This window comes from Bolinopsis microptera, chromosome 1 (genome assembly GCF_026151205.1).
Source record: "Bolinopsis microptera isolate Bmic1 chromosome 1, MBARI_Bmic_1.0, whole genome shotgun sequence".
Lineage (NCBI taxonomy): Eukaryota > Metazoa > Ctenophora > Tentaculata > Lobata > Bolinopsidae > Bolinopsis > Bolinopsis microptera.
The window spans coordinates 13,171,642-13,191,763 of NC_087072.1; the positions used below are offsets into that span (position 1 = coordinate 13,171,642).

Consider the following 20,122-nt stretch of genomic DNA (forward strand, 5'->3'; position numbering starts at 1 on the left):
TGTTAATGATCTGGCCCGGCGCGCGCTACTTCGTAGCACTTGCCATCGGGCCACATTTCGAGAAGAAAGCGGCGCGCGCTACTTCGAAGAAATTTAGACGAGTAACATCCGTCAAGTGAAAACGACACTAAGTGAAACGACAATGGGAGTCATGACGACTTGATACAAAAACTAACGTGGTAATTCTTACTTAGTTTATAAATCTATTTTGAAGGACTTCAACGCTTCGACGCGCTAACTATCATTTTTATTTCGCATCGAAGTAAAAATGATCGTCGCTTTGTTAATTCGCATAGTAACGATATGGAAGGGTTGACATCGTCAATCAAAGATCTATCTAGCATCTAGATTATAGAGTACGCTATAAAAATTATAAATATAATATCTACCGCGCACATACCACGACACTTTGTCTTTATATTATTACAAACGACTAATAAGCGAGTACTGGTCTAACGACTTAGTTGCTGAACCGGAAACCTGCGCTAGTCTGATATCAATCTATTTTCTGGAATATGGGCGTGTTATAGTTAACTATAAGTATAATTACCTCGATAGAATCGAAAATTACGCATACTTGATAATTGATATTTGATATTGCATATGTTTAGTTGACGGATGTTACTCGTCTAAATTTATATTCGAAGTAGCGCGCGCCGGGCAAGTATTAACAATGGACAATGCATATGCAGAGCTTGTGTGGTTTTGGCTAATACTGAACGCGGCGCTCAGCCTGTCATTCCGCCATATATCTTCAATCGCCATATAAATATAATATCTAGCTGTAATTTTACCTGGGGACCCCAGGCTATAATGTTCATAAACATAATAGAGATTCGGCGGAATGACAGGCTGAGCGCCACCCAGTAAGAAATTCAATTGTGTTTATGAACACGAAAGTCAAGTCTGAGGTCCCCAAGTATTACTATTACCTGGGGACCTAAGGCTTTTCTGTTCATAAATAATAAACAGATTGAAGATGCAGCGGAATGGCATGGTGTTCCATGTTTTGTATCATGTGTGGTACGCAGTTTAATACTTATTATACTTATATTACAGCTATAAGTATAACAGTATGGACTATTACTGGGCGGCGCTCAGCCTGTCATTCCGCCGAATCTTTATTTTGTATATGTTTATGAACATAATAGCCTGGGGTCCCCAGGTAATATGGACTAGGGCTTCTCTCACGTCACGCAGTAGCAGGTCCCGCAACGTGTAGTGGGACAAATTAGCGATGGACCGTCGTGTGTACAGAGGGCGACAAAGAAAATGACTGCCCCTCCTCTAAAAATAGCTGCGGGAGCAACGTCAAACAATCGCATAGCGTTACATAATACTGAATACTGATACCATCATTAATAGAAAGGGAGTGGTTAATGGTGAGACTGAGAGCTTTTTTAATCACAGCACAGGTCCTTTGAATTGTGAATATTTGTACGTTATTGGGCTATATCACCACGCTGACGTATATCCAATATCTTGTATGGGATAACATGGTTTGGGCTTCTCTAATACGACTATTTCCCCTTTAAATTTGCAGCAAAGGCCTCTGTAGGATAGTCAATAGTGGTCAGATCTGTTCTTTTGATGTTTGGTTCTGTGGACGTTATAGATGTTGCATACTTAGTCGTGGCCTGGCAAGGTGAAGGGGTAGGTTAGGTGCAAATCTCACCAAACTTCATCGTCAACAATAAAAAATTGTATGATTTAAGTATAATTTAAGTATCAAATACATTTACACATTGTTTTAAGAACACTAGGATGTTGTTCTAAAAGACCAAAATAGAACCTCAGACCCGATCACTCGAAACTGTTACAAATACAATGACTTTACATTTTGTAATAAAGTCGGGGATGCAACGACAAATTTTGACAGCTAGAACAGAAATTATTTTATATCGTAAAATAACTCATTAATCGTTACTTTTAACATTTTCAGTCGTTACATAAAAACAAAACAATTTTAATTTCATCCCCACTTGTTCACGCGCCTCCTACTATATACATTAGGTGGTAAGGAAACATTTAGTATAATTATCAAGTATAAAGTTAAGTACAATTCAAGATGTGATCTTATCAAAACACTGAAACCACCGTTATTCCACTATATTCGACCACTTTTAACAACTTATCCCACCATCGAACCATTAGTCAATAGTCATAGATATCAAATATGAAATTAAAGTTAAAAACTAGAGCGTATTCACCATTAGATAACATAATTGTAATATAAGGAAATCACACTACTGCGGTTATGAATAAGATAAATCAGACTCTAAAGCTAGATCTGACGCTGACGTAATCATTTCTATCAACATAATGCATCTTGTTCGATTGATGATTAATAATTCTTCTGTCACACTGATACAGCTGCTGCAGCTAACCTGGTAACCTGGTAACCAGGTAACCAGGTAACCTGGTAACCTGGTAACAGTCCACTCCAACAATCCCGCCGTTATACAACCTCTGTTAATCCAAAGAGCGCAGTACACTCTGACCTAAGTCTGTCTTGCTGGCCGAGGGAAGTCGTTCACTTTAAGTTATAAATGAAAGGGCCACTTTTCAAATATAACTTCCGTAAGAAACCGTGTTATCAGACTTTTTTATCCTGAGCCTCCTGATAGTTTGACCAAGCTGAAAATATCAAACATTAGCTCTAGCTTGTACGCTGTAGTTGTAATGTGTCGGACAAAAATCTCAAAAGTCTCATAACAAACTTCATCACAACATGTTCTAATAACAACACCTAACAACACTTGGCAAGTTGGTAATCTAGCCAGGCACAGTTGGGGCACGATTAAAATTCCGTGGCAAAGTTGGGGTAAAAAGTTACTTGGGGCACACTTTGGGCATAGTCGGGGCAAAAACAGCTGGAGCACAGTTGGGGCACAGCTGGGGCACAGTTGGGGCACAGTTGGGGCACAGTTGGGGCACAGTTGGGGCACAGTTGGGTCACAGCTGGGTCACAGCTGGGGTACAGTTGGGGCACAGTTGGGGCACTTCACTACTAACCTCGAGCGTTCAAAGCACGTGTATCAATCTCAGAATTCTTCATTGCATCAGGAGATTGGACCATGTAGTAAGTAAAACTAGCAATAATAATAGCAAGAGTGCCGAACTGTCCCATAACTCGCTTCTGAAGCATCGCCGCTAGATTGAGGGACTCTCCCGCGCTGGCTGCCCTCATTCCTCTGTAGAAGAAGTATCCTGTTGCTCCCATTCCTGTTAGAGCACGGTTATTATTTCCCCTTATCACGTGATCAACTAGATTTTAGCGTATTTACAGTGTAAAAACACGTGCTTAAAACTGTAGAATCACTGACTAATACCTTAAATATTTACTGACGCCTGAATAAGAGGCCTTGAAAACAGATTTAAAAAGGAAGAAAATGAAAATATCAAACAATATAATAATTACTAATAATAGTATATAATAGTATATAATAGTATATAATAGTATATAATAGTATATAATAGTATATAATAGTATATAGAGACTTACCAGCTGCCATAAGGGGGTTCCTGATCAGAAACATGAAACCACCAGGTTTGGCAGATTCCTCCTTTTTAGCTTCATTTATATTGTCAAACAGTTCAATTAACTTCTCCGTACCTAAAAGTAGAAATTAATAAGAAAGATAATTAGATACGATAAAGTATGTTTAATTAACAATTGTACCATATTCTCATTTTGTTTGTAGGTTTATAACCTACCAAGACGCGCGCCGAGTTGGACTCGTCGACGGTCTTGTAATTTTTATATATGGAACAAATATTTTACGAGTATCACCCGTTAACATTTTGTTTGAAAAGAAAAGGATCCTGACCTGATATACATATGGGTCAAACTTAGATTTCCTGAAAGTTTCGTAAGCCACGCCCAATTACAGTGGGCGTGGCGTGACACTCCCTCTTTTTCACTATTGTCTTCATAAAATGAGAACGCTTTAAGCTAAGAACTCAAAATTTTTTGCACACATTTGGCTTGATAATTGAAAACTTTTCCAAAAGTTTCAAGTTCATTGGTTTAAATATGGCTGAGTTATGACCATTTTAAAATCCATCGGATATGTGATCCGAGCACTCAGTCAGTGATATTTGCACTCAATTAGTGATCTCGTCACCCAATCTGATCAAGAGTAAGGCGTTAGCGTGTATTAATGAGGTTCATTAGGCTTTGATTGGATACCGATGATGACTTTGCTAGAAAGGGAAACACAAATTTTTAGGATAAAAACCAGATCGTGACCTTTTCAGGAAAAGCCGTTCTCTCCACCACTTCATCCGGTCTAGTAGAGCCCCAGTGAATTGCATTCTGGGAGTTGACATATCCGTTTATATGGCCTTGTCGCTGTACCAGATTTCGTCCTCAAAGTAGGGATCCACATTCTGCTTGGACAGTTAAGCTAAGAACTCAAAAGGAACCTGTGACTAGCAGGGCTAACAAGCCCTGAAATGGTGACACCACCATAAATTCGTGTGATAGCGTTTTAGGTGCAGTCAGCTGTATAGGCCGGCCCATAAGCAGGCTGCAACCAATCAAGCGGTGCATGTGAGCCGAACAGGCCATTAACCAAGTGACGAGATCACTGACTGAGTGGCGAGTGCTCGGATCACGTATCCGATGAGTTTTGAAATGGTCATAACTTAGCCATATTTTAACCAATGAACTTGAAACTTTGGGAAAGGTTTTCAATTATCAAGCCAAATGTGTGCAAAAAATTTTGAGTTCTTAGCTTAAAGCGTTCTCATTTTATGAAGACAATAGTGAAAAAGAGGGAGTGTCACGCCACGCCCACTGTAATTGGGCGTGGCTTACGAAACTTTCAGGAAATCTAAGTTTGACCCATATCTATAATCTCTGAAATTTTGGTGCAATTTGGAGACGAATTACGTGAGTTATTAAGAGGTTGCGTGTGGGTAGTCACTTATGGGCCACCCTGTACATGTAGATCAATCGTCAAACTTAAAATAAGGTATTCAATATTCATTCTAATCGAAGATTTGAAAATGTGAATAATAATAGTCACCTGCATCTTCGTTTCCTGAATCACCACGTGGACCACTCATTCTACCTTAGGTGAGAAGTTAGGTTAAATCTGCTGAAACTACCATTTCAAGATAACTGACAAAATAATTCACAAAATATATTCGGAAATTTATAGAAAGTCAGTAGGTAGTTATGATCGAAACAAAGTCTTATAGTTTTAAAAAATGACAAATAAAAAACAACTTTACAAATATTTCGGGATTAGGTTAATAAAATTATGCAATGTCCGGACACCTGTCATCATGAACCTTGTTACCATGGTTACCATGGTTGCCATGGTTACCTTGTTACAATGTCCTCGTGTGTTACACAATGTCCTCGCCTGTTACATCCGTGTGTCACACGTCTGTTACACTCGTGAATGGTTCGTGTTCAAACTTCAATGTTCATCCTGTTTCGTTACTGGCAGATTCTGGTGCTGAACTTGGCGAAACTGAGTCCGCTATGTGTATCTCTGAAAATAAGCCCGATTATCAAAGGGGTTGCAAGAATCATGTGACAACTGACAATCACCGATCACGCATCATGAGACAAAAATATTCCGGTTTTAACTTTTGGTCTTGTAAAACCAGACTGTCAATTTTCATTTTCAATTGCAATTTTAAGCCTTCTAAATGCCGGAAAGTGAGAGCGGTAAAAATAAACGAATCATGGTAAATTTACACAATTTCCATGGTCCAATAAATGAAACTAAAGGTTTGCTATGCAACAATAAGTTATATTTTACATTCCTTTAATCACGGCAAGTGGTTGATTTCAGTGAGACAAGTTTCTCTATAATCTTAGAGATACGTCTACTTAACAGCTGACGATATGCTGTTTTCCGCCTAAAGACCACTCAAAGTTCTGACGTTTTTAAGCACTCATGACAAATTGTGACAAATTTTGGCATTTTAGGGGTCCCTAAAGGAGTTCCTGGGAACCGGCAATTGATTCTTAATCTTATGGTTTCTCATGGTTTGCAGGATTACCTTAACCCTAAAAATAAATTTGGGTTAAAGAATTCAGAACTTCAAAAAGTGGTATTTAAGCACATTTGTCAGAAAACGGTAGCAACGTCATGCCATATCACATAAATAATTGTTCAAATAGTCTGAAATACAGCATTCAGGGACTGAGAAGTGAGCCCAAACGATCGCACAATGATTTTTGAGCCTGCAATATTTTCACTTATATGAATGGACCTTGATTCACGATGTCAATCCTTCGCATCTCGCCGATCTGCATGTGGTTGCGAGAAGCATTATTTGATGCGCGCGCGACCCAGTAGTGCATCGCGCTACAAGAATGGACCCAATGTTGAATGTACATCGACCGTCTTCTTTCATCGAACCTACTTTTACTGATGTGTCTGTCTCGATGTAGCTATTGCATACTCTGGCGTTATTATTGAAGACTTGAGATGACTTAATTTGACTGCTAAAATCTGATCTATTGTCAAGTTTTTGACAACTAGCATTATGATTAATTTAATTTGATGTTTGTTTCTGTAAATTTGAGGAAAACTGACCAGGTGCGCCATGCGATGCTTTTTTAAAAGAATGCTACCATTTTTGAACGGGCATTACGTGGACGCTGGAGGCCCTAGCGCTTATATTTATGCCTGTTCAAATAAAGTCTGCCCGTTTGACTGGTGACCGTAATTCTGGAGTTTCATTGGTCAAAAGCGGATGCTGATTGGTCAAAAGCAAATGCTGATTGGTCAAAAGCAGATGCTGATTGGTTGATGTTGTCATGAGTAAATAAAAGCCTCACCTCCCCACCTGAATCCACCACATCTGTTGTCTTGATAATTATAATTGTGTTTTTTCCAAATTAAACGTTATCCTTGGTTTATTATATACTTTATCAATATTTCTGATGGGATTAAATATAATACATATATACAATGTGATGCAAAATGAATGTTAGGAGTTTAGATGGCTATAATTTCGGAGGCAAATTCCAATTTCACTGCATTTTTGCATTTTTGCCCTTCATAATTACTGTTTTCCCAGTGTCGCTATCCCTGATAACCTATCTTATCTAAACTATGACCTTTTTTATTTCCATTGGAGAGGATTAGTAGCGTGGGATTCTACTCTGATGTTTTGGATAGTTTCCCTGGAAAATTTGCTCCTCCACAATATATTTTATCATTTTTTACAATCCCAACATTCTTTGCATCACCCTGTGGCCTGTATATTTATCCACAAAATCTACAAAATATGTACATTTTGTTTTCTTGGGTTTCAATTTCTATTGATTCCGTTTGATGCGACAAGGAAAAGGCTCTTGTCAGGAAAGGAATTATTCAACGTTTTAATGTGACAAAATCGTATTCATGATCTCAAATTATTTGTTATATAGTAGTGTTGAAAGTAAAAAAGAGTAATTAAGAGCCTTTTCCTTGTCACATCAAACGGGATCAATAGAAATTTCAACTATGCGACTCATAAATAATATTCCAATCCGGATTTTACTATGTACATTTCAATTGATCAGAATGACCATTTCTTTCTATTGCAAGTGAATGGACTCAGCAACAGAAAGCCAGTAGGTAGTCATGACAACAACACTTCGAGGATTTGTCCTCAGTGCTATTCCTTTATTTCTTCTCGGCATAACTTTTATGCTAGTGGTGGCGTACTTCATATCTACTTATCGAAAAAGTGACGATGAAGTTGAAGAGAGATGCAAACTTAAAACAGAACCTGAAGATGCCGCAGATAAACAAGAGCGTTTAGAAATGATTATGATGTTTTTTGATGACAATTTTTAAAATAATCTAAAGCTGGATCTTTGATTAATATTGCTATTGTATTGCTCTTTTACGCTGAGTAAACAGAGATACCCATTTGCTTTAAATATCTTATATCAGAAATATCACAACCCAAAGGTTTATAGCTTTAAAAGTTTTAATTTCGACAGAGCAACTCTTTAAATGATTGTGTGGTATTGACGGGGATGCAGGCCACAGTTTGTGTTTGTTGTTTTGATCTACAAATAAAGAAGACTGTATAATGAAGTTTAATTAATTAAATTCTTTTGAATAAATAAAGGTAACCAATATGTGTCGAGATTATTATTTTTCTCTTATAGTTTATTCCATCTGATGTCTGATTGTACCACCATGTCTGTCGTATATAGTTTTTAAACGTTAGTGTTACCAATAAAGCAGCTTAAAGGAAAATGAGAATTTTTTGTTGGAGAATTCTAAATTATTATAGTTTTCTCTTTGTTATGAGAGCCGCTCTGACATTAGTAGCTAGTACCATTCTTGGTTACTAGTTGCTAATATGAGCGGGATATAAATACTTTGTTATTATTATTATTATTATCATTTAAAAAAAGGGCCTTCTTAGGTAAATTTCTATTGATCCCGTTTGATGCGACAAGGAAAAGGCTCTAATCAGGAAAGGAGTTATTCAACGTTTCAATGTGACAATATCGTATTCATGATCTCAAATTATTTGTTATATAGTAGTGTTGAAAGTATAAAAGCGTAATTAAGAGCCTTTTCCTTGTCACATCAAACGGGATCAATAGAAATTTACCCAAGAAAACATTTCAACTATGCGACTCATAAATAATATTCCAATCCGGATTTCACTATGTACATTTCAATTGATCAGAATGACAATTTCTTTCTATTGCAAGTGAATGGACTCAGCAACAGAAAGTCAGTAGGTAGTCATGACAAGTGCTATTCCTTTATTTCTTCTCGGCATAACTTTTATGCTACTAGTGGTGGCGTACTTCATATCTACTTATCGAAAAAGCGACGATGAAGTTGAAGAGAGATGCAAACTTAAAACAGAACCTGACGAATGATGACGCAGATAAACAAGAGCGTTTAGATAGAATTTTTTTTGATGACAATTCTTAAAATAATCTTAAGCTGAATCTTTGATTAATATTGCTCTTGTATTTCTCTTTCACGCTGAGTAAACAGAGATACCCATTTGCTTTAAATATCAGAAATATGACAACCCAAAGGTATATAGTTTTTAATTTCAACATTTAAAAAAAGGGCCTTCCTCAAAAGCTTTGCGTAATAGCTCATATATCAAAGAAAAGATTGCTCTGGCTGAAGATAGAATCAGTATATTTTAATAATTCAATAGGAAACATTTTGACTTCTCATTATACTCCATTCGTAGAGTACAAGTAAAGAGATTACGCAATATTACTCTTCTTTATCTATCGGGTAAGCGCTATCAGCTGCCCGATCACAACTTTAAATACCCACAAACTCCATTTTAGGCCCCCAGAAACTAATAAGCAACAGTTGCGCCCGTAGTTTTTATCGCAATATAAATATATTTTGGTAATTTTCCCTTGTGTTTCACAAAAAATACTAATTTTCTGTTTAATATTGTCCATAAATTGTGAAAATAAAGCCAAGTGCGTATTGGTTTCTTTTCAATTCAACTGAGATCAAAAACCTGTCTCAAACACGATAATAGCATCATTGTAGAATATTGTACATTTTGCTGCCAAATTGGACAATTTTTCGTAAAAATATTTTAAATTCGGTGATAAAAACGTCCCACCCCCGGCCCGCATAGCAAAAACGCTACTGTAGCAAAAACGTCTCTAAAGCTAATTGTAAATTGGGCGCATTTTTGTGGTGTTTTTTAAAAATTAGGATTTTTGTGAATATTTCCTTGTGTTTTACGAAGACTAAAGACTCCTTAGTCCTAGCCGAACATACAGAAATGTCATGTATTTTAGGGTTCAATAAAAGAAGCATGTATCGAGGACTTACCAGGTAGATTTTGGTTTCGTCTTAGACAATTCTTATTCATTCTTATTGAACTTATTAAGAGGCCCTTATTTCCCAATTAGGGCCACTCCAAAAACTAAAAAACAAGAATTTCGCCCGCGGTTATACCACTGGACTAAATCTTTCCTTGTGACAGAAGAGCAATTTATTAAAGAAAGAAAACTATTTCCTTGCGTTTCAAAACACATACCAGTTATAACTTCGTTCTCGATTTGGCGGAGGTAACTTTCCCGCTTGAGGCCCCAAGCGCCGAGTATAATGAATCCGACTGTAGCAGCCTGGGCTGAGATACGGCCTTTGAGGGCTTGGTTGAAACCCATGTGGTCGACTCCCATCAGTTTACCAGCTTTTATCAAATAGTATACCGTCGCCCCCATACCTGAACGAGATGATAAATTACATAATATAATGCAATTGTATTTCTAATAATATAATGAAGAGCACGAGTACAGCAGTAACTATTGATCGCATGAGTGTACAGTGTACAATGTACCCAGTGTACACAGTACCCAATGTACAGTGTACATGTGTCAACTGTCATGTATATCAAAATAAAAGTTCGGGTATCGCCATTTTGGTCATTGACTATTTAGGCATTTTAAAATAAAAATTGTAAATTTTGACCAACAATTTTCTTGTGAAAAAAGGGAACATCGTAGTTTGGCGATCAGATGTGACGCCCCTACCGTAAAACAAAGGGAACAATTAGGGAAGACATGAAGTAACGAAAATGTTGTGAAATAAAATAAAAGATGTAAAACCTGCTGTGACGAAAGGGTTGGAGACAAAGTACTCTAGCAGCCTAGATTTGGCCGATCTGTCCTGCGTGAACGTTATCTCATCGAACAAGTCGCCCAATTCATCTGAAACAAATGATTGTAATAGGAATATGTGTGTAGAGTACTCAAAGTAGAAGTTTAGGTTACATTATATGTATGGAGTTAAGGGGGGGGGGCCAATGGGTATTTTTTTGTGAAACTTGATTTCGAGATAGCAGTTGACCAACAAACTAGGACCAGTGACCGAACTTTTGAGGGGGTCCCGGACCCCAACCGCCAAACGGTGCGCGCAGGGCAGCCACGCCCATATTTGGTCCAAATTAGGCCCAATTTAGCCAAATACCCTGTACATGCCCCAAACCCAGGTTTATGGTGCTCTACTTGTAGCTAGTGGTCTCCTGAACTCGTATATGAAATTTCATCAAGATTGGACAAAAAATGACTGAGTTATGAGCCAAAAACCATATGCCCATATTTGGGCATACGCACCAAATTTGGTAGATTTCGTCCCATAAATTGGTCAAATATCAATATTTTTGAATGAAACTTACTTTATATGAAAGGTAAGCCTAAACTACATATTCTCTGTAATTTATAGCTTTATATCTGTTTAAATGTGGATACTAAGGCGAAAAAACCACAAAAAATGAACTAAATTGCCCATATCTCGGTTCGCGATATTCGCGGAATTGATCTCACCAAAATTGTAACAACTCAATCAGTTTTCAAAATTTTTGCATGAAATTTTTGGAATCGACTCGAAATCGCATTTCGACCTTATTTTAAGAACGGATTTTTGATTTAGGCCTCAAAAAAAATTTGGCGGCCAAATTCCAAAATTATATTACAGAAATTCAGAATTTGGCCGCCAAATTTTTTTTGAGGCCTAAATCAAAAATCCGTTCTTAAAATAAGGTCGAAATGCGATTTCGAGTCGATTTCAAAAATTTCATGCAAAAATTTTGAAAACTGATTGAGTTGTTACAATTTTGGTGAGATCAATTCCGCGAATATCGCGAACCGAGATATGGGCAATTTAGTTCATTTTTTGTGTTTTTTTCGCCTTAGTATCCACATTTAAACAGATATAAAGCTATAACTTACAGAGAATATGTAGTTTAGGCTTACCTTTCATATAAAGTAAGTCTCATCCAAAAATATTGATATTTGACCAATTTATGGGACGAAATCTACCAAATTTGGTGCGTATGCCCAAATATGGGCATATGGTTTTTGGCTCATAACTCAGTCATTTTTTGTCCAATCTTGATGAAATTTCATATACGAGTTCAGGAGACCACTAGCTACAAGTAGAGCACCATAAACCTGGGTTTTGGGCATGTTCAGGGAATTTGGCTAAATTGGGCCTAATTTGGACCAAATATGGGCGTGGCTGCCCTGCGCGCACCGTTTGGCGGTTGGGGTCCGGGACCCCCTCAAAAGTTCGGTCACTGGTCCTAGTTTGTTGGTCAACTACTATCTCGAAATCAAGTTTCACAAAAAAATACCCATTGACCCCCCCCCCCCCTTAAGTCATGTGTATAGCATATCAGAAGGGCGTGACGAATACGAGGGATGACAGGGGAATATTGAATAACCGATATTTTCGAGATGGATGTCGTTGAAGTTAAAATTACGAAGCCAAATCGAAATCTATTCTCGACGTTCTTGATATGTCGATTTGTCAAAAACCGAATAATTTCGAAAGTTCTTTACATTTGAAATATATAAAAATGATGAAACTGGTGACCAAATAGTTTTAAATATGATAACGAGACTGTTCAGAATGAGTTAAACAATGCAATTGCAAACTGTAATGATGTTCTCTCTTTAAACAAAACATGAAACTCACCGTCAATCTCCTCCTGGGGTGTTTTGCTCATAGCTACAAAATAGGAACATGTTGGTTACGAGAAACAAAGAAACCCTGGCGATTACTGAGTAAAGTGATCTCGAACACACCAGGCCATCTAAGTATTAAGTAGTATAATATGCACATATTAACGAACTTAATTATCACGTGTCAGTCACGTGCCAGTCACGTGAGAAAGGAGCAACCTGGTACACACCATGTGGTCAGACATTAAAGTTGACCGCCTTGCTAAGCCTTCACTGAATATTGGTAAAAGTCTGAAGAATAATCTTGAAAGGTCAAGAACATTATGGAAATTTGTTTGGAGATCTCGAGGGACGAGGTTTTATTATAGCTTGTAAGGAATCAAGAGCTATATTTATAAATTATATTACATATAACAACTAACTTAATCTAACATTCAAATTTCAAATATCATCGTATTACGCACAAAAATATTGATTTCAGACAAATCTAAATAACACAGCTCATTTCATTATCACAAAATGAAATAAAATACCATGACGGTTACGAGTGATGTACCAAACGATACTGCACGAGTTGGGGATTGTCATACCCGGCCCTTCTGTATGGTTAATCTAAATCATGGTCAAGCATATTACAACCATATCATTAGTAAAGCACATATAACCAAAAATTTAACATAATGACATTCAATATTCTTCAGGAATAAGAACCAACTTCCTTATATTATGGTCATTTCAAGTGATCAAAACAGTTGATAACTCGTCGATAACTCGACAGTGGAGAATTTTAGCCCTATGTCATGTGGGGTGATTCGGAATCAGAGTTCAAAAATACATCTGTTCGAGGAGGTTTCAACGGCAGGAAAATCTCGGAGTTCGAGTGTAAAGTGGTTTAGCATGATTTTCGTTAATATAATGATAATATTTATACGGATTTGCTGATAGATACGAAGTCGTTTTGGCGAAATTCCGGACATCGGAATTCCAAAAGCTGCTACTTTTGGAACTATATAACTTCCTTCTAGAATTAAACATTTCTTAAAGGAACATGTGGAAGGGTTATCTAAGGCTTGACTGTTGAAATATTGAAATATATTATAGTGACGATTACAGTAAAGTTGTTGGTTTAAAGTTGACGAGGTGGACAGATTGGGGTTTCGATTATTATCCCAATCTACCCTGTTTTAACTGGGCGAATCTGTCCGGCAGTATCTGATATCCACACTAAGACCGACGTCCCTGCCCACACTTGACAGCCAGGACACAAGATACGTATCCCCACCCTCCACCAACCCCATCATCTGCTCTGTTCTACAAGGGTGGAGCTCGTAGAAAGGTCTCGCTAATACAGGGTGATCTATCTGGGTGATGTAGCTGTATTTATCAGAACAGGGCGGAGCTAACTTCCAGATCTCGTCCGCCGAGAGGAGTTTACCAGTCGAGTGCCAGGCGTTGAAGTAGAGTACAGGAACTGTGTAGGAGCAACTGTAGGTCACGTGATACTCTAATGTTATCAGGTGAGATGTGGAGGCGATGGTAAGGGAGTCAGGGTCTTCTTCTAGTGTGATGTAGTCCTCTGACATATCATCTTCTGATTCAGCGCTGTTCTGGGATTGGTTTGTTTTTGAGATGGAGTTTGAATTGCTTCTGTCATCTTCTCTGAACGATATTGGAATTTTCACTGTCTTAACGATATAAACGTCATCTCTATCTTGCCTCAACTCCCATCCATCGCCTATTTTGTCTGATAAGGATACGAGATCTTTACATTGCTTCTTATAATCTTCTTCAGTCAAGGTTCCACTCATCTACTAGATAGTGGGGATTTAAACATTCTAAAATAATCTAAGCCAAAATCTATGTGTCATAATCTATGTGTAGCTTATAAAATAAAAAAACTTGAATATGAAAAGTGAACCAATCTATTCTGGTTAATAATTTAAAATCATTAAAATACCGATAAACAAAAATTGTAATAAACATAAAAATATAAAAATCAATTTACAAAACATGGAATAAACATGACATAAGCTCTGAAAAATAAGGGGTTCACTGTGAATAAAACCGGAAACCAACTGCTTTTCTATTTTAATAGAAGTCACTATCAAAGACATGTTTATCGTAATCAGACTTGTCCTCACTCCTCATCGTGGAGCCCACACTACCATCATCCTCTAGATGGAGTCTGTTCAGTTTTGGAACAAATGGCGGCTGTAACACTACACTTTGCTGTTCGGTTAGTTCCTTCGCCAGCTCCGCGTTCTTCTCGAAGTATCCCCGCCCGTATGCAAAGTTGGGAGGACAGAATCTGTAGAATACTGTCCTTCTAGATTCTGAAGTTCCCTTCCAAGGAAGGGCACCGTGTGTGGCTGCCTCGGTGAATATCAGCACATCTCCTGGGAGGCAACTAGTGTTATTCTATATTTTATGTTATTTAAATTTAAAAGCATACCTATGACATTTTCATTAAGAAATTCTCGATGTTTCCGCACTGGAAATAGCAGTATGTTGTAAAAGTTAAAACTTACATTAACTTTATAATTTTGACCATTAGCAAACCGCTTCTACTAATCGGTTACCTTTACAAAATCGTCTCAGGAGAGAAGTATAGTGATTTATATTAATAACAGTTTATTCGAAGTAAAACGGAAATTTATATGAACTGACCAGGATTAAGGGCAGGGTTGATAAGGTAATCATTCTTCTCCAACTTGTCACACCCAGCAATTTCAGGAGGAATGGGAAAGTTAGCTTTGTGAGAGCCTGGTAGGATCACGAACCCACCGTCTCCTGGCTCTGTCTTGTCTAACGGTATTGCTACGTTCAGTAAATTACACGATATCTTTCCATACCTGGGTTTGTCAGGTTAAAAAATACTGAAGTTAGCACAAAAGTTATGTTAGCACAGCCTCGGGTAACAATTTAAAAACATTAAAGAGTGCTTTGTTCAATCATTTAAAAAGATTAAGTAAAATAACACTTAAATGGTTTGAATGTGTCTTTTTGGGTATGTTTTTAATGTCGAAGCGTGGTATAAATACTAGATTTTATACTCTATTTATAGCAATAACATTTGAAGACTATTTGGTTCAAATATTATTCAGTTTGTACCTACAATCGTAACTGAGGTATGGCATCCACTGACCACTTTCGTTTACATTCCCACCATGGAGATCAGATCCTTCAGCATTTTTGTATTGAATTATTGCTACTGGCAAATGATCCAACCTGTTAAAATAACATTCAGTCAAATACCATGTTTAAAAAGACAATTACGGAGAAAATTCAGAAATCAGACTGAAGTTGTTGACACTATCGTGTCTAAATGAAAAGAAAAGTCTGCAACTAACCTATAACCTTTCCCACATAACTCATTCATCACAGGAATAAGTTGAGGAATGACAAGGAACTTCCTGAACACATCACAATACGGTTTATCCCAATTCAACACAGTTCCACAATCCAACCTTCCTTTAACTCCGTCCCCTTGGAACGCTTCTAATGTAGACTCCCTCATTTCCCCAGTTCTCTCCTTAAACCGGCGCAGATTAGCTGAGATTGCAGTTTGGGCAGCTGTCACGTGATCAGATGGGATGACGTTGCGTATGATCACGTACCCACACAGATCGAATAAGTAACGCTGATTTGCTGTTAATTTACTCATCTGTTTCTTTGATCATAGCCTAAATAAATAGTGGAATGTGAGAGTGTTGCCAATGAGTCAGATTATTGGAGAGCTGCAGCACTGAACAGATGGCAGTCACAATTCACAAACCCGAATACATATCATATGGTAGCAACTTTATGTTATAGTAACGAATCCTAACTAAAAATGTAAATTGGTTTACATTATATCAAACATCAAAGGTACGAACACAATTTACATGATAAATATACAACTTTTCTAAATATATCTATCTAAATGAAAAATGGGTCACTGTTCACATCAAATCAAAACCATTTTGTGAAGCAGATAGGGCTAAACAATTGTTAAATCAAGGGGTCACGGTAATCAGACCTAGCCGAAAGTGAAGTTCTTGGGGCGTCTGGGCCAAAACCTGTCCTTCAGAAATATTCACTATCAAATACTTGTCTGTCATAATCTAGCTTCATTTCACTCCTAACAGTGGTCCCTACACTCCCATCGTCCTCTAAATGAAGCCTGTTTAGCCGGGGAACAAATGGCGGCTGTAACACTACACTTTGCTGTTCGGTTAGTTCCTTCGCCAGCTCAGCGTTCTTCTCGAAGTATCCCCGCCCGTATGCAAAGTTGGGAGGACAGAATCTGTAGAATACTGTCCGTCTAGATTTTGAAGCCCCCCTCCAGGGGAAAGCTCCGTGAGTGGCAGCTTCTGTGAATATCAGTACATCTCCTGAACGAGTTAGGATACGTCAAAGAAGAGGAGGGAAATGAAAGGATTTGGATAGATTTAATAAGAACTTTCATGACGTATGGTCAGAACGGTTTACAGGATCAGATGGAAAAGTCAATAGTCAATGAACTCACCAGGATTAAGAGCGAGGTTTAAAAGATAATTATTCTCCTCCAACTTGTCACACTCAGCAATTTCAGGAGGAATGGGAAAGTTAGCTTTGTGAGAGCCTGGTAGGATCACGAACCCACCGTCCCCTGACTCTGTCTTGTCTAACGGTATTGCTACGTTCAGTAAATTACACGATATCTTTCCATACCTGCGATTATGCAGTTATTAAGTGCAGGTTCTACGTTATGTTATGTTCGATTACACGGTACCATTTCTAATCAACTATAAAATAAAATTTGGAGCTCTGCACCCGTATTGTGCCTAGAACCGAAACTAACCTGGAACGAAGTTCAGCAGTGTTAAGTTACAACCTTTTTCATAAACTTATGCAAATAAATGTTCTTAAGTACAACTATGCCGTGAATCCGATTACAAGGCCACACCTTGTTGATACTTAGCGAGATACGTTTTACTAACAGATTCAAATAACAAGTGTATCAGTACCTACAATCGTAACTAAGATCCTGCATCCACTGACCATTCTCATCAACATTTCCCCCATGAAGGTCGAACCCCTCAGCCTCTTTGTATTGGATTATTGTCAATGGAAGGTGGTCCAACCTGTGGTATTCTGTTCATTATTTGCTTTCAAATTTTTACATGATCCAATCTATCCATACCGTACTGTACAATTATACAATTCGTGATATTTAAATAGGTTATTCTAATCAACGAGTACAGGATTAAAAGCTTAATAAATTGTTTCTGATTTATTACTTTTATGCGATTTATTGAAAGGCCACTTGCCTATAACCTTTCCCACATAATTCATTCATCAAAGGAATAACTTGAGGAATAACAAGGAACTTTCTGAATATCTCACAGTGTGGCTTATCCCAACTCAACATGGTTCCACAATCCAACCTCCCTTTAACATGATCACCCTGAAACGCTTCCAATCTAGAGTTCCTCAGGGCTCCCTTCCGCTCGTGGAACTTATGAAGATTAGCCGATATAGCTTCTTTAGCTGCGTTGAGATCCTCGCTGGGTATGATATTTCGGAGTATGAGAAACCCTCGCAGGTCAAATAGATAACGTTGTTGAGCCGTCAAACCACCCATCCTACGTGACATGCTAGCAGGTTAGTTTATCAGCCAAATTAGTTAAGTAGGTAATTAGTGTAATCATACGTAACAGTTTGGTGAAATCTTATGTCCCAATAAACTTTTGTAAGTCGATATCAAGGTATTGATATCGACAAAATTAACGTTACAGTTTCAAAATCTTGAAATAAAACGACATCCTTAACGAAGAAAATGACACATTATATACCAAAAATGATACATTGTATACCAACAAATTTTACTGAATATATAAAAGATAAACTAAACATAGTAATATTCGTTTATGTCAAATCGCAATTTAAGGCGGCAATATCCTCTATCTACAGCTAAATATGTACTGACTGAAGGGGGTCGATGGAATGAAAGAAAGCAACGAATATAAATTACTGAACTTCCCCAATCTTGCTACCCAAGACTATTCAAAGATAATTAAACAAATCGCATAGAAATTTACAGAGTTCAAGATTTACACGAGTTTCTTAGCCTCGAAGAAGCCCTTGAGATGCCGCATCTGCCACGCTCCGACGAGAAGCAGAATACTGGTCTGAGCAACTGCCCACCACAGTACCCTGTTGTTGGTGCTCTCAGAGGTAAATCTGAATCTTTCCTCCCGACTCTGAAATAAAAATAAAATGTTATTCTAGATGTGGGAACCCATTATTAGTAGGGCCTTCTGTTGCGGAATCGTAATGATATCAAGAATAGGCTGACGTGGTACAGTCCCTTACTCATATTACTTATAGAAACGAAAATTTTGCGCGCCTTTGCGCAAACTTCGCTTTATTTCTGTTACAAAAAAGTCACGGCGCGTTACGCATATAAAATTTAAAGGTTGGACACATTTTGCCACACGTACGACGAAGAGGATGTATAACCTAAATAAACAACGCACCCTTTGATAATTCTGCTCCTTAGTTATCTGGTCAACTTGTTCCAGAAGCTGTCTTACTCTCAGTTGAAGCTCACTCAGCTTCTCCTTGGCTTGGATTTGTTTGTAATCGTTTGCGTGTTCTCCTACATCGATACTCAGATACACACGCTGAAAAGAACAAAAAAGCTAACAACTTTTAAAAAGATGATTAGTCTGTACAATAAATGCACTCTGCAGAAAAATGGTGTCGTGGAAATTATAGTACAAATGTATATCTGTTGAACATTATCCCAGTAAAGTAAGTAATCAAGATGAGCCAACTCAGAAGCAAGGAATTTATTGCTTCAAGAGGACAATGGAGAATTTTACTAACCAGGCGACTGCCGCCACTAAACCACCGAGTAGAGTTGGGACTGAGACAAATGTGGTGCTCCCCCGGGGTGTGCGTGGTGAAGACAAACTGTCCTTCGTTTGTGTAGTACTTCGAGAGAATTACTTTTGCTTCCGGGTCCTTGATGTCCACGTGCATGCCGATACCATCTTTGCTGACGAACTGTTCTGATTTATCGTCGTATACCTCTACTTTATATTTACCTGGTGGAAGATAGAGTTTTAATACAATAGCCTCATGTAATTAATAACAGTAAAAATTATCAACTCTACCACCTGCTCATCATTATCCTTTATCCACGTATACCATATACCTAAAATTAAACGTAAAAGCACACTCACCACTAATCATAGTAATTAATTAATTAATTAATTAATGTAAACTCACCACTAATCATAGTAATTAATTAATTAATTAATTAATTAAATGTAAATACACCACTAATCATAGTAATTAATTGATTAATTAATGTAAACTCACCACTAATCATAGTAATTAATTAATTAATTAATGTAAACTCACCACTAATCATAGTTTCATCAGGGACCTCCTCAACAAAACACTTAACATCTGTTTCCCACATGTGGAAATAAAGGGCACTAATTGAAGGCAGTATTAACACACATACCAACCAAGTGTAGGTGGACATGTCTACACTACAAAACTGTGGAGTGTTCAGGTTAGTTTGGATAATTTTATTTTTTAAACGTTCATAAAAGAAAGTTAGTTTACAAAATTAAAGTAACAATAGATTAACTAGAGTATAATGACAATATTTATTACAGAGTTTAATGAAAAAGAAAACATAGCCAT

At 37.5% G+C, this 20,122-nt stretch overlaps 7 protein-coding genes across 9 annotated transcripts in view; all 7 read right to left on the bottom strand.

Annotated features, from left to right (window-relative positions):
* LOC134822335 (mitoferrin-1-like) overlaps positions 1 to 7,408 on the bottom strand; it is a 48,152-nt gene extending 40,744 nt beyond the window's left edge. Inside the window, exon 1 of one of the 2 annotated variants that reach the window (XM_063833359.1) lies at positions 7,382 to 7,408. The gene's annotated coding sequence lies outside the window, so the exon portion shown is untranslated. The remainder of the gene's footprint in view (positions 1 to 7,381) is intronic. The other variant, XM_063833351.1, reaches the window with a different exon arrangement.
* On the bottom strand, positions 1,681 to 5,121 carry LOC134822386 (uncharacterized). The gene is made up of 4 exons (XM_063833417.1): positions 5,034 to 5,121; positions 3,506 to 3,616; positions 3,016 to 3,225; positions 1,681 to 2,637 (listed from the first exon to the last, which is right to left on the bottom strand). The coding sequence occupies exons 1-4, from the start codon at positions 5,071 to 5,073 to the stop codon at positions 2,597 to 2,599; spliced, it is 402 nt and encodes a 133-aa protein (XP_063689487.1). The 5' UTR covers positions 5,074 to 5,121; the 3' UTR covers positions 1,681 to 2,596.
* Positions 5,345 to 12,543, bottom strand: LOC134822393 (uncharacterized). Its single transcript, XM_063833432.1, has 4 exons — positions 12,453 to 12,543; positions 10,583 to 10,684; positions 10,012 to 10,200; positions 5,345 to 5,507 (listed from the first exon to the last, which is right to left on the bottom strand). Exons 1-4 carry the CDS (start codon positions 12,481 to 12,483, stop codon positions 5,440 to 5,442), a joined length of 390 nt encoding a protein of 129 aa, XP_063689502.1. The 5' UTR covers positions 12,484 to 12,543; the 3' UTR covers positions 5,345 to 5,439.
* A 233-nt stretch (positions 12,544 to 12,776) lies between these two features.
* LOC134822359 (uncharacterized) lies at positions 12,777 to 16,132 on the bottom strand. The gene is made up of 4 exons (XM_063833392.1): positions 15,790 to 16,132; positions 15,551 to 15,667; positions 15,107 to 15,291; positions 12,777 to 14,835 (listed from the first exon to the last, which is right to left on the bottom strand). The coding sequence occupies exons 1-4, from the start codon at positions 16,101 to 16,103 to the stop codon at positions 14,528 to 14,530; spliced, it is 924 nt and encodes a 307-aa protein (XP_063689462.1). The 5' UTR covers positions 16,104 to 16,132; the 3' UTR covers positions 12,777 to 14,527.
* On the bottom strand, positions 13,624 to 14,247 carry LOC134816487 (ubiquitin-like-conjugating enzyme ATG10). The gene has a single exon (XM_063825387.1). It carries the CDS (start codon positions 14,245 to 14,247, stop codon positions 13,624 to 13,626), a length of 624 nt encoding a protein of 207 aa, XP_063681457.1.
* Positions 16,133 to 16,266: 134 nt separating the features above from the next.
* LOC134822352 (uncharacterized) lies at positions 16,267 to 18,053 on the bottom strand. The gene is made up of 4 exons (XM_063833379.1): positions 17,731 to 18,053; positions 17,428 to 17,544; positions 16,947 to 17,131; positions 16,267 to 16,812 (listed from the first exon to the last, which is right to left on the bottom strand). Exons 1-4 carry the CDS (start codon positions 18,042 to 18,044, stop codon positions 16,505 to 16,507), a joined length of 924 nt encoding a protein of 307 aa, XP_063689449.1. The 5' UTR covers positions 18,045 to 18,053; the 3' UTR covers positions 16,267 to 16,504.
* Positions 18,054 to 18,227: 174 nt separating this feature from the next.
* Positions 18,228 to 19,969, bottom strand: LOC134822368 (transmembrane emp24 domain-containing protein 4-like). 2 transcript variants are annotated; one of them, XM_063833401.1, is made up of 4 exons: positions 19,832 to 19,969; positions 19,292 to 19,512; positions 18,940 to 19,086; positions 18,228 to 18,663 (listed from the first exon to the last, which is right to left on the bottom strand). In XM_063833401.1, exons 1-4 carry the CDS (start codon positions 19,956 to 19,958, stop codon positions 18,514 to 18,516), a joined length of 645 nt encoding a protein of 214 aa, XP_063689471.1. In that variant the 5' UTR covers positions 19,959 to 19,969; the 3' UTR covers positions 18,228 to 18,513. The 2 variants fall into 2 exon arrangements, with proteins under 2 accessions (XP_063689471.1, XP_063689476.1); XM_063833406.1 differs by lacking the exon at positions 19,832 to 19,969 and adding an exon at positions 19,651 to 19,657 and having other exon boundaries at positions 18,351 to 18,663.
* Between the last annotated feature and the right edge of the window lie 153 nt (positions 19,970 to 20,122).

What these genes read in the sequence shown, in the direction of transcription:
- LOC134822393 (XM_063833432.1), bottom strand. Translation starts at nt 12,483, where the DNA reads ATGAGCAAAACACCCCAGGAGGAGATTGACG. An exon ending in ACCCCAGGAGGAGATTGACG is followed by an intron (nt 10,685 to 12,452) that starts GTGAGTTTCATG and finishes CATTTGTTTCAG; the next exon opens with ATGAATTGGGCGACTTGTTC. An exon ending in CGAGAACGAAGTTATAACTG is followed by an intron (nt 5,508 to 10,011) that starts GTATGTGTTTTG and finishes GCTTATTTTCAG; the next exon opens with AGATACACATAGCGGACTCA.
- LOC134816487 (XM_063825387.1), bottom strand. Translation starts at nt 14,247, where the DNA reads ATGAGTGGAACCTTGACTGAAGAAGATTATAAGAAGCAATGTAAAGAT.
- LOC134822386 (XM_063833417.1), bottom strand. Translation starts at nt 5,073, where the DNA reads ATGAGTGGTCCACGTGGTGATTCAGGAAACGAAGATGCAG. An exon ending in TTCAGGAAACGAAGATGCAG is followed by an intron (nt 3,617 to 5,033) that starts GTGACTATTATT and finishes TTCTACTTTTAG; the next exon opens with GTACGGAGAAGTTAATTGAA. An exon ending in GAACCCCCTTATGGCAGCTG is followed by an intron (nt 3,226 to 3,505) that starts GTAAGTCTCTAT and finishes GTGCTCTAACAG; the next exon opens with GAATGGGAGCAACAGGATAC.
- LOC134822352 (XM_063833379.1), bottom strand. Translation starts at nt 18,044, where the DNA reads ATGGGTGGTTTGACGGCTCAACAACGTTATCTATTTGACCTGCGAGGG. An exon ending in TTATGTGGGAAAGGTTATAG is followed by an intron (nt 17,545 to 17,730) that starts GCAAGTGGCCTT and finishes AGAATACCACAG; the next exon opens with GTTGGACCACCTTCCATTGA. An exon ending in AAACCTCGCTCTTAATCCTG is followed by an intron (nt 16,813 to 16,946) that starts GTGAGTTCATTG and finishes TAACTCGTTCAG; the next exon opens with GAGATGTACTGATATTCACA.
- LOC134822368 (XM_063833401.1), bottom strand. Translation starts at nt 19,958, where the DNA reads ATGTCCACCTACACTTGGTTGGTATGTGTGTTAATACTGCCTTCAATT. An exon ending in TTAGTGGCGGCAGTCGCCTG is followed by an intron (nt 19,087 to 19,291) that starts GTTAGTAAAATT and finishes TGTTCTTTTCAG; the next exon opens with CGTGTGTATCTGAGTATCGA. An exon ending in AGGAGCAGAATTATCAAAGG is followed by an intron (nt 18,664 to 18,939) that starts GTGCGTTGTTTA and finishes TTTTTATTTCAG; the next exon opens with AGTCGGGAGGAAAGATTCAG.
- LOC134822359 (XM_063833392.1), bottom strand. Translation starts at nt 16,103, where the DNA reads ATGAGTAAATTAACAGCAAATCAGCGTTACTTATTCGATCTGTGTGGG. An exon ending in TTATGTGGGAAAGGTTATAG is followed by an intron (nt 15,668 to 15,789) that starts GTTAGTTGCAGA and finishes TTATTTTAACAG; the next exon opens with GTTGGATCATTTGCCAGTAG. An exon ending in TACCTCAGTTACGATTGTAG is followed by an intron (nt 15,292 to 15,550) that starts GTACAAACTGAA and finishes TGACAAACCCAG; the next exon opens with GTATGGAAAGATATCGTGTA.